A 14,202-nucleotide genomic window follows, 5' to 3' on the forward strand; every position below is an offset into this window, starting at 1 on the left:
CCTGGTAAAAATTTGCCTTGGAAAAATTCTAGATGGAAACAACTTTGAATGTTTGGTGTACACCCCTCTGTGTTAATTTGAACTAACGTGAATTAATTATAATTAACGAGAATTAATTTCAATTAACGTGAATCAATTTGAATTACCGTGAATTAATTTGAATTTACGTAAATTAATTTGAATTTGTGTTTTTGGTGTACACCAAAAATGGTACTTGTTTCCCCCTAGGAGTAGGCAGATAGAGAGTTTCTTAAAAAATGTAACATTTTAAAACGGGAAGATATTTTAACTTTAGGTGGTTATTAGGGGGTTGCATGGAGAATAAATATATTCTATGGTATTAAGTGAAATTCTATGGTGGTGGTACATATGGTAGCGGATACGCATCACACCTCAATTATACGTAAAATCAACACGGCGTTTTCCCCACGTCAAACTCGGGCTTTATCAGCTGACGCGCATGACAACTATGAGGTTTTTAAAGTGTTATTGGAACAAAGTGTATCTGTAGTTTGAATTAACTCCATAGTCGTCCGGTATTCCTTCTCAATTTTTCCTCCCTTTGTTTATAAATTTCCACACTTCATTTTCGTTTTGATGCTTTGTATTTCTCTTATTTCCTCTTTTTGTAAATATTCTTCATCCTTGTCGCTGATTCCCGCCACGTTCCAGAATCAAATTTTGTTTCCTTTTTTGTCATGTTTTCTTTTTTTCTTCCTTTTTTTGTTTGTTTTTGTTGTCACCTGTTGTTCCTTTGTTAATTGTTTACGTGATCTTCCCCGCCGTCCTCGATTGTGTGTGCTTGTTTAGTTTTTTGTCGATAAATTACCATCTCTTTCGTCCCACTTGAACGATGTATCATTTATCATGAACTTCAATATCCCATTTTTCTTGTATTACCTTTTTCTTTTTCTTCCTTCATGCTTTCTCTGATTTTCTTTTGCACTTCTCTTTCTGTAAACGTCAGGTCGTTATCGATATATACCTTTTTATCTCTTAGGGCTTGTCTGTTCCTCATGATTCCATTTTTTCCCTCTCAATTTGTACATTTTATTAGAATCCCTATTTTTCCTTCTCTATTTTGTATTGTACGGGTTTCTGTAGTAGAAATATTTTTTTTCTTCATCCTTTTCTCTTTTTCGTCTCCATTCTAGTTTGTCTATTCTCTCCTCTAGTTCTCGTTTTTCTTTGTTCCATTTTTCTTCCTTCTCTTGATTTTGCCTCTTCAGTGCCCGCATTTCCTTGTTAAACTCTTCTCTCAATTCCGTTATTTCTTTTCTGACGTCATTTCTCATTTCCATCATACTCTTGTTAGGGGTTATCATCATGTTTTTAATTTCCTCCATGTTTTCTGGTTTTTCTCCTCTTTCTTCCTCTTCTGTCTTTGTTGTGGGCGGTAGATTTTGCTGTTTTCAACGGTCTTAAAACGATTAAGACGATGCCGACCATGGAATTTTAAACCAAACTGAGAGAGAGAAAAAGGAAAGTCAATGGCGGAGGGAGTTTAATTTTTTGACGATCAAAAAAGTTTCAAGACTTTTTATTTCGTGCATTTTGGTAACAATGTTTAACTAAATTAGGAACACATAACTGTTTTCAATCCGAATCCGGGCAGATATTCAAGGAAAACGCATCATGGCACGGCTCCCTATAAGTTAATAGTGTCTAAATACGTGCGAATAGTAATGGGTGCCGTATAGGTTGGTTACATCGAAATATGTGGTGTTTTCTCCGTGACTATCAGTGCCATTAATCCAGGAGCGCAGGATGTCGCTTACTGCTGCTTAAAAGCTATAACAGCGTTAAGAAAAGACAACGACGCTTTGAGAACCTGGAAAATAAAATCCTTAAGATAACCCCCCGAGCACTACACTCACAATAGTGTACAATTCCAAGTCAATGTTGTAAATTTTTCCGACCGTAATCGTTTCGTACTTTTGCGACCGTTGAATTACCATAATAATCTTCTTCTTCACCCATATGGGAGCATCCAACCAAAAGGGCGCGTAGAATATCGAATTTCCAACCGTGAGCGCCTGGAAAACCGTCTGTGATTACGAGTTTTGGGAGTACCTTGTACCTGTGATGTAATTAACGCTCCGGCGAAACAGGAGAGGAACAGTTGTAAGTTGATGCCGATGATGAATACGATGTGCTGGACCGCGAAAGGTATCGACATTGGTAGTCTGCAGTGAGAAGAGAGATGGGGGACCTTACATCGATTTCTCTTCACTTACCCATGCGATATGATCGTGAAAATCGACATGCAAATTCCCATCATTGCGCTTAGAAATTGGTTTAGAAACAATAGCGAGCAGATGGTGTTCAGGTCAGAAATGAAACTACAAAGAAGAGCACGGCATGCTGCTGAGAGGCGAGTTCTGCATAAGTTTACCTGAGCACGTAATCGTGATGTGCGATGATTTCCGACAGCCTCTTAAACCCGTTCTCCAGATCGCTTTCCGTTATCTTCAGATGCTGAAACTGGTACTTGATAATCTTCAGCTCGTTGTAAATGTAGGTGACGATCGAGAAGAATGTTATATCGAATCCGATAATGATGTAGAACAGGTAGAAGATGCTGAGCGTTTCAAAGCCGTATACAATTTGGTAGTAAGGCGTCTGGAAGAGATCGATAAAGTTGTAAACCTGTATCGGAAAAATTCTCGACTTCATTATGAGGGGTTTGAACACCATCGTGATTGCGGAAATGCGGGCGTTGTGGTAGTAGACCTTCAGGACGAAGTGAATTCGTCGTTCGGTGCTGGTGACGTCTTCGCGCAGCTCGTCGTCCAAAGTTGCGAAGTCCTTGAAGCGGGCGAGCTTCTCCAATAACCTCTCTATCTTCGGCCTCGTGATCAAAATGGTGAGCATCTTCGTAAAGCACTGAAAGATAAACTTAAGTCGGCGTACAACACGATTCACCCCCAAACCTGGTGGCAAGACACCAACATCTCCCCGGTGTCTGCGAGCGCATCGATTTCGGTCAACTTGGCAAAAAACTCGATTACGAGCAGAACGTAGTTCAAGCTGAGGATAGAGCTAAGAACAACCGCCCTAATCTTCGTTAACCAATTTTGGTTTCGCGGATCTAATCCGACCACCCCCAACTTCAGCAGGCCGAAATTCAGCGATTTTCTCTCAGACATCTCGGCAGTCTAACGGTCTAATGCGTATACGTCTTCGAGGGAAACATTAATAATCGAGAGTTTCTACCGTTGTTTAACTTGTGAATGTGTAATTAATTCGTTTTAAATTACTTTGACTTGTTTAATATTGACCTGATGGTGACCTCCTTCAAGTTTCAATGAAAGACGAACTTAATTTAGTGCCCCCTGCAATTTGGATTTTTCTGGATTGCGTTCACTTCATTCAAAGAACGTTTTGTTAGAACTATGAAGAACAACAAATAAACGACTTTTGAGGTACGTTGTAGAGTATCTGAAAACCGACAAGTATAAAAATAATTAAACCGAACCTTAAAGGATATTTATAATTACTGGCTCAACGTCAAAATTTCAAAAGATCGAAATTTACCTCCAACACACGGCGTCTAAATCTACCCTCTAGTCGTCCAACTTTGGAAAAACTGGTTCGAGAAATTAGAAATTCATATTGTAGCTCGTAGTGAAAGATTCTGCTTGTAAAAGCTGAAGGACGCCTCGAATTTGAGCAATCCTCATGAACCAATTAGCTCGAAACGTGTTAATTGCACGTGATCTTTACGACGGCTCAAGACCTCTCTCTGCGCGTTCACTAGTCTCCTTTTTTCCCAAGCTGCGTTCTTTTGGAAAATATCGACTTGAGAGAAACTTGAAATAACTAAATCTTGAAATACCAGCCCCTTAAGACACTACCAAGTACCATTTTTGTTGTACACCAAAAATTCAAATTCAATATTCACGTTAATTCAAAATAATTCAACTTATTCAAGCCTACATTTTCCGGAAGCGAATTTTTCCATGAGGAATTTGATGAAAAATTCCAAGGGCGATTTTTTAAGCGCAACCACATTTTCTGGGGATTTATAAGGGCAATTTTTTCAGGTATCGTTTTTTTAGAAACGAATTTGTTTTAAGGGAAACAAGTACCATTTTTGGTGTACGCCAAACATTCAAATTCAAATTAATTTACGTTAATTCATGTTAATTCACGCTAATTCAAATTAATTCAAATTAATTCACGTTAATTGTAATCAATTCACGTTAATTCTAGTTAATTCAGGCTAATTCAAATTAATTTACGTTAATTCAAATTCATTGAGAGGGGTGTACACCAAAAATTCAAAGTTGTTTCCCCCTAGGACATTAAGGCCATGAATGCTTCGAGCGAATTTAAAGGAGTTTCTTGATCTTATGAGTATCCAGTGATATGTTCAGGGGTTTTCTAACCGCTAACCATTTAAAAGGATTTCAAGGCAACATTGCCTTCTGTACTCTCAGTTTTCTGTGTCCTTGATGTCATCAGTGTATTAAGTCCAGTCCTCTTGTGCCCTCAATCTTTTCAGTGCCCTCAGTTATACTCATTACTGTATCCATAGTGACTTCAGTGTCTTTATTGTGTCTGCAGTGTTTTCGGTGTCTTCGATGTCTCCGATGTCTTCAGTGGTTTTCAGTGTTTACAGTGGCGTGTTCATTGGTTTTCAGTGGTCTTCAGCGGTCTTCAGTGTCTGCAGTATCTTCGGTGTCTTTGGTGTCTTCAGTTTTTCGTGTCTTCGGTGTCTTCGGGTCTTCGCTCTTCGGAGTGTTCGGTGTCTTCGATGTCTTTGGTGTCTTCAGTGTTTTCGGCGTCCTCAGGGTCTTCAGTGGTTTTCAGTGGCATCTTCAGTGGTTTTCAGTGGTCTTCAAAAGTCCTTCAGTGTCTTCGGTGCCTTCGTTGTGTTTGGTGTCTCCTATGTCTTTAGTGGTTCAGTAGTTTTCAGTGCTTTCAGTGGTTTTCAGTGGTCTTCAGACATCTGCAGCGGTCTTCAGTGGTCTTCGGTGTCTTCGATGTTTTTAGTGGTTTTCAGTGCTTTCAGTGGTCTTCAGACGTCTTCAGGGGGCTCCAGACGTCTCCAGCGGTCTTCAGACGTCTTCAGTGGTCTTCGGTGTCTTCAATGTCTTCGGTGTCTTCAGTGTCTTCAGTTCCTTCAGTGCTTCAGTGTCTTCAATGTCTTTGGTGTTTTCGGTGTCTTCCATTGTTTTCAGTGTTTTCAGTGGCGGATTTAGCGGTTTTCAGTGGCCTTCAGGCGTCTTCAGCGGTCTTCAGTGGCCTTGAGTGGTCTTTAGTGGTCTTCAGTATCTTCAGCGCCTTCAGTGCTTCGGTGTCTTAAATGTCTTCGGTGTTTTCTGTGTCTTCAGGGTCTTTAGTGGTTTTCAGTGGTCTTCAGATGTCTTCAGCGGTCTTCAGTGGTCTTGAGTGGTCGTCAGGGATCTTCAGCGGTCTTCAGTGCCTTCAGTGCTTCGGTGTCTTAAATGTCTTCGGTGTTTTCTGTGTCTTCAGGGTCTTTAGTGGTTTTCAGTGGCGTTTTCAGTGGTTTTCAGTGATCTTCAGACGTCTTCAGCGGTCTTCAGTGGTCTTGAGTGATCTTAAGCGGTCTTGAGTGGTCCTCAGGGGTCTTCAGTGGCCTTCAGTGCTTCGGTGTCTTAAATGTCTATGGTGTCTTCGGTGTTTTGTATCTTCAGGGTCTTTAGTGGTTTTCAGTATTTTCAGTGGCGTTTTCAGTGGTTTTCAATGGTCTCCTGCGGTCTTCAGTGGTCTTGAGTGGTATAGAGTGGTCTTGAGTGGTCTTCAGGGGTCTTCAGTGGTCTTCAGTGTCTTCAGTGGTCGTCAGTGGTCTTCGGTGTGTTTCGTGTCTTCGGTGTCTCCGATGTCTTCAGTGGTTTTCAGTACTTTCAGTGGCGTTTTCAGTAGTTCTCAGTGGTCTTCAGTGGCCTTGAGTGGTATAGAGTGGTCTTCAGCGGTCGTCAGTGGTCTTGAGTGGCCTTCAGTGGTCGTAGGTGGTCTTCAGTGTCTTCGGTGTGTTTCGTATCTTCGGTGTCTCCGATGTCTTCAGTGGTTTTCAGTATTTACAGTGGCGTCTTCATTGGTCTTCGGTGTCTTCCGTGCCTCCAGTATCTCAATCGTGTTCAGTCCCTCCAACGTCTGCAATCTTTTTATTGTTTTCAGTATTTTTAGTGTCCGCAATGTTTTCATTGTCCTCTGTGCCCTCAGTGCCGTCCGCGTCTTCAACGTCGGCACTGTCTCCAGCGTCTTCAGCGCCATCAGTGTTTTCAGCGGTCTTAGTCTCTCCAGTGCTACCAGTGTAGTGAGTGCTTCTGGCAGTTTATATGGTTAGTATCCCTGGTGCCTCCAGTATCCTTATTGTCCCCAGTTGTCTTAAGGTCCTTACTGTCGTCCTTGTCCTCAGCTTCCACAATGATGTCCGTGTCTTTTGTGTTCACAGTATCTTCAATGATACCATTCTCCTCATAGTCGCCAGTGCCTCCAGTGTCCTTAGTTGTTCAATGTCATCACTGTTCTCAGTGTGCTTAGTGTCTTCGTTGTGTTGTTAGTGTTATTAGGCGTTTTTGTTGTGTTCAGTGTTCCCAGTGTCCTCCGTGTCATTGTACCAGCTTCTTTACTGTCGTCAATGGTGATTTTTCTCCTCAGCGCCCTCAATTTTCTTATTATCCTTCCCTGTCGTCATTGTCCTCAATTTTTTAATTCTCCTGATTGCTCTTAATGTACTCATTGTCCCTGCTATCTTCTAGTGCCTTTGGACTCTGCGGGATTACTAATCCATTCAGGACTTTTATGAGCTTCCGAGTCTTTTCACGGTCTTCATATTATTCAAGATCTTCTAAACATTCAACACCTTTCGGTTTACCAAAATCTGCAGCTTTTCCTGGGTCGCCATTCTGCAGACCTTTCCACTTCTCCATTTTTCTGGAACCTTCTAGGAAAGTTTAATAAATTCAGGATTTTCAGTGACTTGTCTTCAAAGTTTCAGTTTTAATAATCTTCCTGACTCTAGAATCGTCATGGACGCCTCCTGTTCTAGTCTTCACCTTTCAGGTTCCTCATTCTCAGCGTATTTGAATCCTTTTGGGCGTCCATCGCTTTAAAGGCATTTGGATGGGCCCAAGGTCTCAACACTTTCAGAATCGTAATCGAGGTCGACTGTCTTCAGTATCTTCCGTGTTCTTGGAGCAGTCAAATGCTTGAATCAAACTGTTGATCTTTGAAGCTTGAGTTATGAATTTTAATTGCAGAATCCCGATCTTCGGACCCTACCAGTATTTGGAATTTTCCAAACATCTTATGTCTCGAGGACATCGAAGGTTTTCCGGGGCTATGGCGTTTGGATTTTCAAAAGGTTTTCAGAGACTTATCAACCTCTTCCCAGCGTATCAAGAATCTTCAAAAATTTCCGATTATTTAAGTCTTCCAGGTCTCGAGGTCTCCCTTTGGACGTTTCGTATTTCGATGCACTTTAGAGGCAAGAGTCCAGTCTATCGTTTTGAACATCTTACTAGACACTTCCAGAGCTCATTTGATTTTTGAAGAGGAGCTCGAGAAAGCGAGATTTTTACGGTTTTAGGCATAGCTTTCTAATAGATTTTCAGAACGATGTCTACGAGCTCTAAATCCTCCTCCCTAAGGGGAGACTGAAGATCCGAAATTCAAAATTCTGAACTTAGTATTTGAGAAGGGTAAACAATATTTGTGTAATAATGACACCATTATAGTTTTGCAATTTTCCTGCAATTGCTGGGACTATTATTATCAGTTCAATTACAGCATAAGTGTTGTAACGGCATGCTCTTCATTATTTTTACACCTTGCTGATAACCGTGACACTCCCATAGCTTGAGTATAAAGCGAAAGCGATGCGTTCCCAGATTTATTTGCTCAAAATGTACGGAAAACTGCTCATTTTCGCCTGCGCGCTTCACGTGTGGGCTGCTGAACCAGACCTGGACTGGTGGAAGAGTGCCGTTTTTTACCAAATTTACCCACGCTCATTTAAGGTAGGTGGCCTGGACCTTCTCCCGACTCCAAAATGTTTCGTAGGACTCGGACAATGACGGCGTGGGCGACCTGAAGGGTATTCAGAGTAAATTGGATCACTTGGTGGACGCCGGCGTCACGGCGCTGTGGCTGTCGCCGATCTACAGGTCGCCTCAGATCGATCAGGGTTACGACATTAGCGACTTTAGGGATGTCGATCCGTTATTCGGAACCTTGGCCGACTTTAAGGAGTTGCTCGCGTCGGCTCACCAGAAAGGTATGTCCGAAGGTCACGGCCCAGAGTGACGAGTCTTGTTTTAGGGTTGAAGGTCATTTTGGATTTTGTTCCGAACCACTCCAGCGACAAGCACGATTGGTTCTCCAAGTCGGAGTCGGGCGATGAGCAGTACGCAGATTACTACGTGTGGCGAGAGGGACGGAACGGGAATCGGGACCCACCGAATAATTGGGTAACAAGCGGGAATCGCAATCGGTCCCGGATAACGGCCGGCTTTCCAGATCAGCTACTTCCACGGGCCCGCGTGGAAGTTCAGCGAGGCACGTCAGTTGTGGTACCTCCACCAGTTCGCCGAGGGCCAACCAGACTTAAACTATCGCAACCCGAAACTCGTTCAGGAGATGAAGGACGTTCTTACATACTGGCTGGATGCGGGCGTCGACGGATTTAGGGTCGACATAATATCGGCCCTCTTCGAAGACGAGCAGTTTCGGGATGAGGAACCGTCTAACATCCCAGGTGTTAGTGACACCGATCGGGAGTACCTGATCCACACCTACACTGACGATCAACCCGAGAATTACGACATGGTGTACCAATGGAGGGAGCTACTCGATGAGTATCAACGTCAACATGGAGGAGACACGAGGTAAGCTGCGGTTATTGCTACGAGCACCCACCGGTGGCGTTTTAGGGTGATGATGACGGAATCGTACGCACCCTTGGGCAAGCTTTTCGGGTACTATGGCAACGAGATACGTGACGGTGCTCATTTCTCGTTCAATTTTTGGTTCATTACTGAGCTCAATGGGCAATCAACCGCCCACGCCATCAAATTCGTGATCGACAAGTGGTTCACGTACATGCCATGGCGGTACACGGCGAACTGGGTGGTAAGTTCTCCTCGAGCACCCCAAGTACCTACCCTTCACACGTCTCCCTCAGCTAGGAAACCACGACCAACACCGCGTGGCCACCAGATACGGCACGAAACGGGTCGATGGTCTCTGCATGCTCTCCATGCTACTGCCGGGAGTGGCGGTCACCTACAACGGCGAGGAAATAGGAATGGAAGACGGCGAGGTGACGTGGACGCAGGCGAAGGACCCCCAGGCCTGCAACGACGTCGAAGCGAACTTTAAGAAAAACAGTCGCGATTTTCAACGCACCCCCTTCCAATGGGACGACAGCGTCAACGCCGGTTTCAACGCCGGGGGCGACACCTGGTTACCCGTCGGTTCCACGTACCTAACGGCGAACCTTGCCGCGGAAAAGGCCGACCCCAAGAGTCACTACAGCGTTTACCAGAACGTGGTGAAACTACGTAAGAGCGACACCCTGAAACATGGCGATTTCTCGACGGTGGCTTTCAGCGACAGCGTTTTCGGATTGATAAGGTGGTGAAGGTTGGTAGGGGCGGTTTTACTGGCTTTGTCTATTTGCAGATCTTTGAAAGGCAATGAGACTTACGTTCTCGTTGTGAATATCGGCGGCCAATCGCAGACCGCCGACTTGCGGTACTTGGGTCGCCTGCCCGACAAGCTGAAGGTGGTCTTAGTGAGCCAGTCCACGAGGAAAGTTGGGTAAGGCGATCGTATTTTCAAGGCCCTTTCTTAACCTCACTGTTTCAGTGATATGGTACCTACCGGCGTCGTTTCCTTAGGCGCTTACGAATCAGTGATATTATCATCTTAAAAAAATGCTAATAAATTAATTTTGTGTTGAGTACAATTAAGTTTGAGTAAAGGAGGGAAAGAACACAACAAGAAACCATAACCCTTTTTCACAATAGACTTAAAGAGAACACTGGATGATACCGTCGTAATCCAATAAGCGAGAAGGTGTCATAAATAAATTTAAAGCCTCTATCAGGTCTCTTAACAGAGCCGCCTCAAAATTATGGTAACTTCATATCAGGGGGTCCGTTAACTTGCCCCCCCCCCCCACTGAGAGATTTGATAGTTGTATTATTTTGAAATGCGCTCATTATGCGCTCATATGCGCCACCGATAATAACTCTTGCGCCATTATCGTTTTTTAGAAATCCGAAATTTGGGGGGGAGGGGCCAAGTGAACGTATCCCCCCCCCCCCCAGTACGTATTTTGTCCCTTGTAACTAGGTCACCTGATACATTTGATTATGCGCTCAATTGCGCCACTTGAATTGAAGCTAGCGCCATTACGGTTAAGCCGTGACAAATTTTCAAAAAGTGGGGGGGCCAACTTAACGTTTTTAAAAGTTACTTTTTTTTAAACATCTTTTCATACGAAATTGTACTCTCATGTATGCGCTGAAATGCGCCGTAAAAAGATATCTTTGCGCCATTATTGTTTTTTGGTTATCCTTAAATATATTTGGGGGGGCCAAGTGAACGGAATCCCCCATAACGCATTTTGCTACCGGTATTTGTGCCACTCGATACATCTGGTTATGCGCTCAATTGCGCCACTTGAATTAAAGCTAGCGCCATTACGATTAAGCCATAAAAAATTTTTAAAAAGGGGGGGGGCTAACTTAACGTTTTCAAAAGTTACGTTTTTTAACATGTTTTTTCTACTACATCGTACCTTTCATCATGCGCTAAAATGCGCCGTAAACAAAAATCTTGGCGCCATTATAGTGTTTCAGAAACACTATACAGGGTGTTTTTTGGGGAGCTTTAGTTAAACGATTCTGAGAAAGTAAAATAGGTAGGTTTTTAAAAATTTGTATTTAGGAGTTACTCCGAAGGCCGAATCGATGTAAAATATTTTCAAAATGGACGCACTTCCGGAAATAACTTTTGAAAACGCTAAGTTAGACCCTCCATTTTTTTAAAATTTTTTATGGCTTAACCGTAATGGCGCTAGCTTTAATTCAAGTGGCGCAATTGAGCTCATAACCAGATGTATCAAGTGGCACAAATACCGGTAGCAAAATGCGTTTTGGGGGATTCCGTTCACTTGCCCCCCCCCCCTTCCCCCCCAAATATATTTAAGGATATCCAAAAAACAATAATGGCGCAAAGATATCTTTTTACGGCGCATTTCAGCGCATACCTGAGAGTACAATTTCGTATGAAAAGGTGTTAAAAAAAAGTAACTTTAAAAAACGTTAAGTTGGCCCCCCCCACTTTTTCAAAATTTGTCACGGCTTAACCGTAATGGCGCTAGCTTTAATTCAAGTGGCGCAATTGAGCGCATAACCAAATGTATCAGGTGACCTAGTTACAAGGGACAAAATACGTACTGGGGGGGCTACGTTCACTTGGCCCCCCCCAAATGTTTTTTCGGATTTCTAAAAAACGATAATGGCGCAAGAGTTATTATCGGTGGCGCATATGAGCGCATAACGAGCGCATTCATTTCAAAATAATACGACTATGAAATCTCTCAGTGGGGGGGGGGGGGCCAAGTTAACGGACCCCACATATCAGGCTCGAGAGCTGATAGAAAACAGAAAGCTCTACAAAGACATGGAAGGCTTTCGATTAAGGCCCTTCAAATACCCTCTAAGCATTTACCAGACCTGAATCGTTAGGTATTTTTAGAATATTCAGAAAGGATGTGGTTTTCAGCATCTTCAAATCCTTAAAAACATAGAGGACCTGCAGGATTCAATAGCTACAGAATTGTTTCCTAAAGGACCCTATAATTCAGTCATTTGAGAATCTGGAGGGCGGTCCGAAGAAAAAACTTTTCACAGCCATAGGAACATCTAAAATCCCAGAAATCTCTAATATTTGGGTTCGAGTTTTTAAATTATTCACAACCAGAGTACACTCAGCACCTTTAGAAACTGTGCGGACTTTCGGGATATTTAAGTCACAAAGCGTTTCCATAGTTCTTTTGATTTTTGGAACCTTCTGAACATTCAGAATTTTTAGAAACCACTTGTCCATCAAGATCTTCAATACCTCCCAAACTTTCAGTTGGTTTTGCGCCCCTGGCAAGAGCTGCGCCTTATTCCACTATGCACTGGATTTCCGAAAAAGTATTACGTAGAACCTGGGGGGATATGGGTATGGAATATCCCCCAGCAAAAGGAGAATTGATGACAACTGTAGTGGTAGTTTTTGGGAAAAGTTGATTCCGTCATGTGTGCTGGGGGCAAACCCCCGGTAACGCTTTCCCACACAAAACGTTTATGCCTCAAGAGTTTTTGGGAAGATTATCAGATCACCCTCTTGCGGGGTGGGCTGGGGCAGAGCTGGGTCGAGCGTTCTAAAAAAACCGCTCGCTTCTCAAAAATCCTCACGAGCATCGACCTGTTTTGCAAAGCGAAACCGCTTGCGAGTTCCGAGCACTCCTAAAAGTGTTCGAGCGGTGTAGGGCGAGCGCTCGGGAAAAGTCGTGAGCGGAAAAAACGCTCGCGAGCGGAAAAACCGCTCGTGGGGAGACAAAAGCGCACCAAGAGGCCGCTCCGAAAAGTGCTCGAGCTTTTTCCGCTTGGAGCGCTTTTTCGAGCGATACGCTCGCGAGTAGTACCCAGGTCTGAGCTGGGGGGTATAGAAAAGTAATTAATTCCTTTCGTATGCTGGGGGGTATTGATACCCTCCAGGCTCCCTGGTAATTTCATAACATTTTTTGGGAAGCTTCAAAGAAGTATTACGTGGAAACGTAGCACCGGTAGGCCTGGGAGAGTACGGAATACCTCCATCAAATGGAGAATTGGTGACAACTGTCGCGGTAGATTTTGGCAAAAAGTAATTGTTTTCTTCTATGTTGTGCTGGGGGGATTTTTCAGGCCCCCGGTAACGCTTTCCCCCACAATACCTTTAGCTCTCAAGAATGTCATAATAGTTTTTCGGAAGATTATCAGATCCCCTTCTTTAAAAAAGTTTTTCTGGGGGTTATAGGATACCTTCCAGGAAAGGGAGAATTTATAAAAATCTCATGGGAGTTTTTGGCAAAAATTAGTTAATTCCTTCCGTGTGTTTGGGGGGGGGGGCATACCCCCAGACACGACACGACACGAAAAAAACACTTTCCCCCACTAAACGTTTAGCTCTAAAATTTCGTAATAGTTTCTGGGAAGATTATCAGATCCCCTTCTTCAACGAAGTATTTCTGAATACATGAGTCGTACTTTTTCGATTAGAGCTCTCAATCAAAAGTTATAGCCTAGAAACCAATTTCGACCAAAAATTCAAAAGGCTATAACTTTTGATCTAGTAGTCCAATCTTGGAACTGTTTGAAATTATGGATTCTACAGGTCAAATTCTATCAGAAAAACTTTTTTCCCGGTCGATCTGAGACAATTTTTTTTCAGGACTCAAAAAAAAGGCAGTGTATACACTTCCTTTTTTACCAAAAACGACTGCACCAAAATTTCTCGGGAAAACACTTTTTCGTACTAATTTTGGTGCGTAGAATCCAAAACGAGTCGTACTTTTTCGATTAGACCTCTCAATCAAAAGTTGTAGACTAGAAACCAATTTCGACCAAAAATTCAAAGGGCTATAACTTTTGATCTAGTAGTCCAATCTTGGAACTGTTTGAAATTATGGTTTCTACAGGCCAAATTCTATCAGAAAAACTTTTTTCCCGGTCGATCTGAGACAATTTTTTTTCAGGACTCAAAAAAAAGGCAGTGTATACACTTCCTTTTTTACCAAAAACGACTGCACCAAAATTTCTCGGGAAAACACTTTTTCGTACTAATTTTGGTGCGTAGAATCCAAAACGAGTCGTACTTTTTCGATTAGACCTCTCAATCAAAAGTTATAGCCTAGAAACCAATTTCGACCAAAAATTCAAAAGGCTATAACTTTTGATCTAGTAGTCCAATCTTGGAACTGTTTGAAATTATGGTTTCTACAGGCCAAATTCTATCAGAAAAACTTTTTTCCCGGTCGATCTGAGACAATTTTTTTTCAGGCCTCAAAAAAAAGGCAGTGTATACACTTCCTTTTTTACCAAAAACGACTGCACCCAAATTTCTCGGGAAAACACTTTTTCGTACTAATTTTGGTGCGTAGAATCCAAAACGAGTCGTACTTTTTCGATCAGA

At 42.8% G+C, this 14,202-nt stretch overlaps 4 protein-coding genes across 4 annotated transcripts in view; 2 read left to right on the forward strand and 2 right to left on the reverse strand.

Annotated features, from left to right (window-relative positions):
- Positions 1-14,202, forward strand: part of LOC116161139 (glucose dehydrogenase [FAD, quinone]-like) — a 397,381-nt gene that overhangs the window by 329,690 nt on the left and 53,489 nt on the right. The gene's annotated exons all lie outside the window — the stretch shown is intronic.
- LOC116161166 lies at positions 1,599-2,301 on the reverse strand. Its single transcript, XM_031474411.1, has 4 exons — positions 2,238-2,301; positions 2,081-2,186; positions 1,888-2,036; positions 1,599-1,831 (listed from the first exon to the last, which is right to left on the reverse strand). Exons 1-4 carry the CDS (start codon positions 2,279-2,281, stop codon positions 1,792-1,794), a joined length of 339 nt encoding a protein of 112 aa, XP_031330271.1. The 5' UTR covers positions 2,282-2,301; the 3' UTR covers positions 1,599-1,791.
- LOC116161162 lies at positions 2,378-3,681 on the reverse strand. The gene is made up of 2 exons (XM_031474406.1): positions 2,934-3,681; positions 2,378-2,886 (listed from the first exon to the last, which is right to left on the reverse strand). Exons 1-2 carry the CDS (start codon positions 3,147-3,149, stop codon positions 2,392-2,394), a joined length of 711 nt encoding a protein of 236 aa, XP_031330266.1. The 5' UTR covers positions 3,150-3,681; the 3' UTR covers positions 2,378-2,391.
- On the forward strand, positions 7,832-9,969 carry LOC116161155 (maltase 1-like). Its single transcript, XM_031474397.1, has 8 exons — positions 7,832-7,991; positions 8,035-8,248; positions 8,293-8,441; positions 8,491-8,858; positions 8,904-9,102; positions 9,155-9,606; positions 9,655-9,792; positions 9,841-9,969. Exons 1-8 carry the CDS (start codon positions 7,851-7,853, stop codon positions 9,902-9,904), a joined length of 1,725 nt encoding a protein of 574 aa, XP_031330257.1. The 5' UTR covers positions 7,832-7,850; the 3' UTR covers positions 9,905-9,969.

This window comes from Photinus pyralis, unplaced genomic scaffold (assembly GCF_008802855.1).
Source record: "Photinus pyralis isolate 1611_PpyrPB1 unplaced genomic scaffold, Ppyr1.3 Ppyr1.4_LG10, whole genome shotgun sequence".
In the NCBI taxonomy this organism is placed as follows: Eukaryota; Metazoa; Arthropoda; class Insecta; order Coleoptera; family Lampyridae; genus Photinus; species Photinus pyralis.

Bases quoted from the DNA above. Each gene is read 5' to 3' on its own strand.
- LOC116161166 (XM_031474411.1), bottom strand. From the start codon at position 2,281: ATGATGGGAATTTGCATGTCGATTTTCACGATCATATCGCATGG. The intron at 2,187-2,237 runs GTAAGTGAAGAG...TTCTCACTGCAG, and splicing joins TTCACGATCATATCGCATGG to ACTACCAATGTCGATACCTT. The intron at 1,832-1,887 runs GTACACTATTGT...TTTATTTTCCAG, and splicing joins TACAACATTGACTTGGAATT to GTTCTCAAAGCGTCGTTGTC.
- LOC116161155 (XM_031474397.1), top strand. From the start codon at position 7,851: ATGCGTTCCCAGATTTATTTGCTCAAAATGTACGGAAAACTGCTCATT. The intron at 9,103-9,154 runs GTAAGTTCTCCT...CGTCTCCCTCAG, and splicing joins GGTACACGGCGAACTGGGTG to CTAGGAAACCACGACCAACA. The intron at 9,607-9,654 runs GTGGTGAAGGTT...GTCTATTTGCAG, and splicing joins AGCGTTTTCGGATTGATAAG to ATCTTTGAAAGGCAATGAGA.
- LOC116161162 (XM_031474406.1), bottom strand. From the start codon at position 3,149: ATGTCTGAGAGAAAATCGCTGAATTTCGGCCTGCTGAAGTTGGGGGTG. The intron at 2,887-2,933 runs GTTTGGGGGTGA...TTTATCTTTCAG, and splicing joins TGTTGGTGTCTTGCCACCAG to TGCTTTACGAAGATGCTCAC.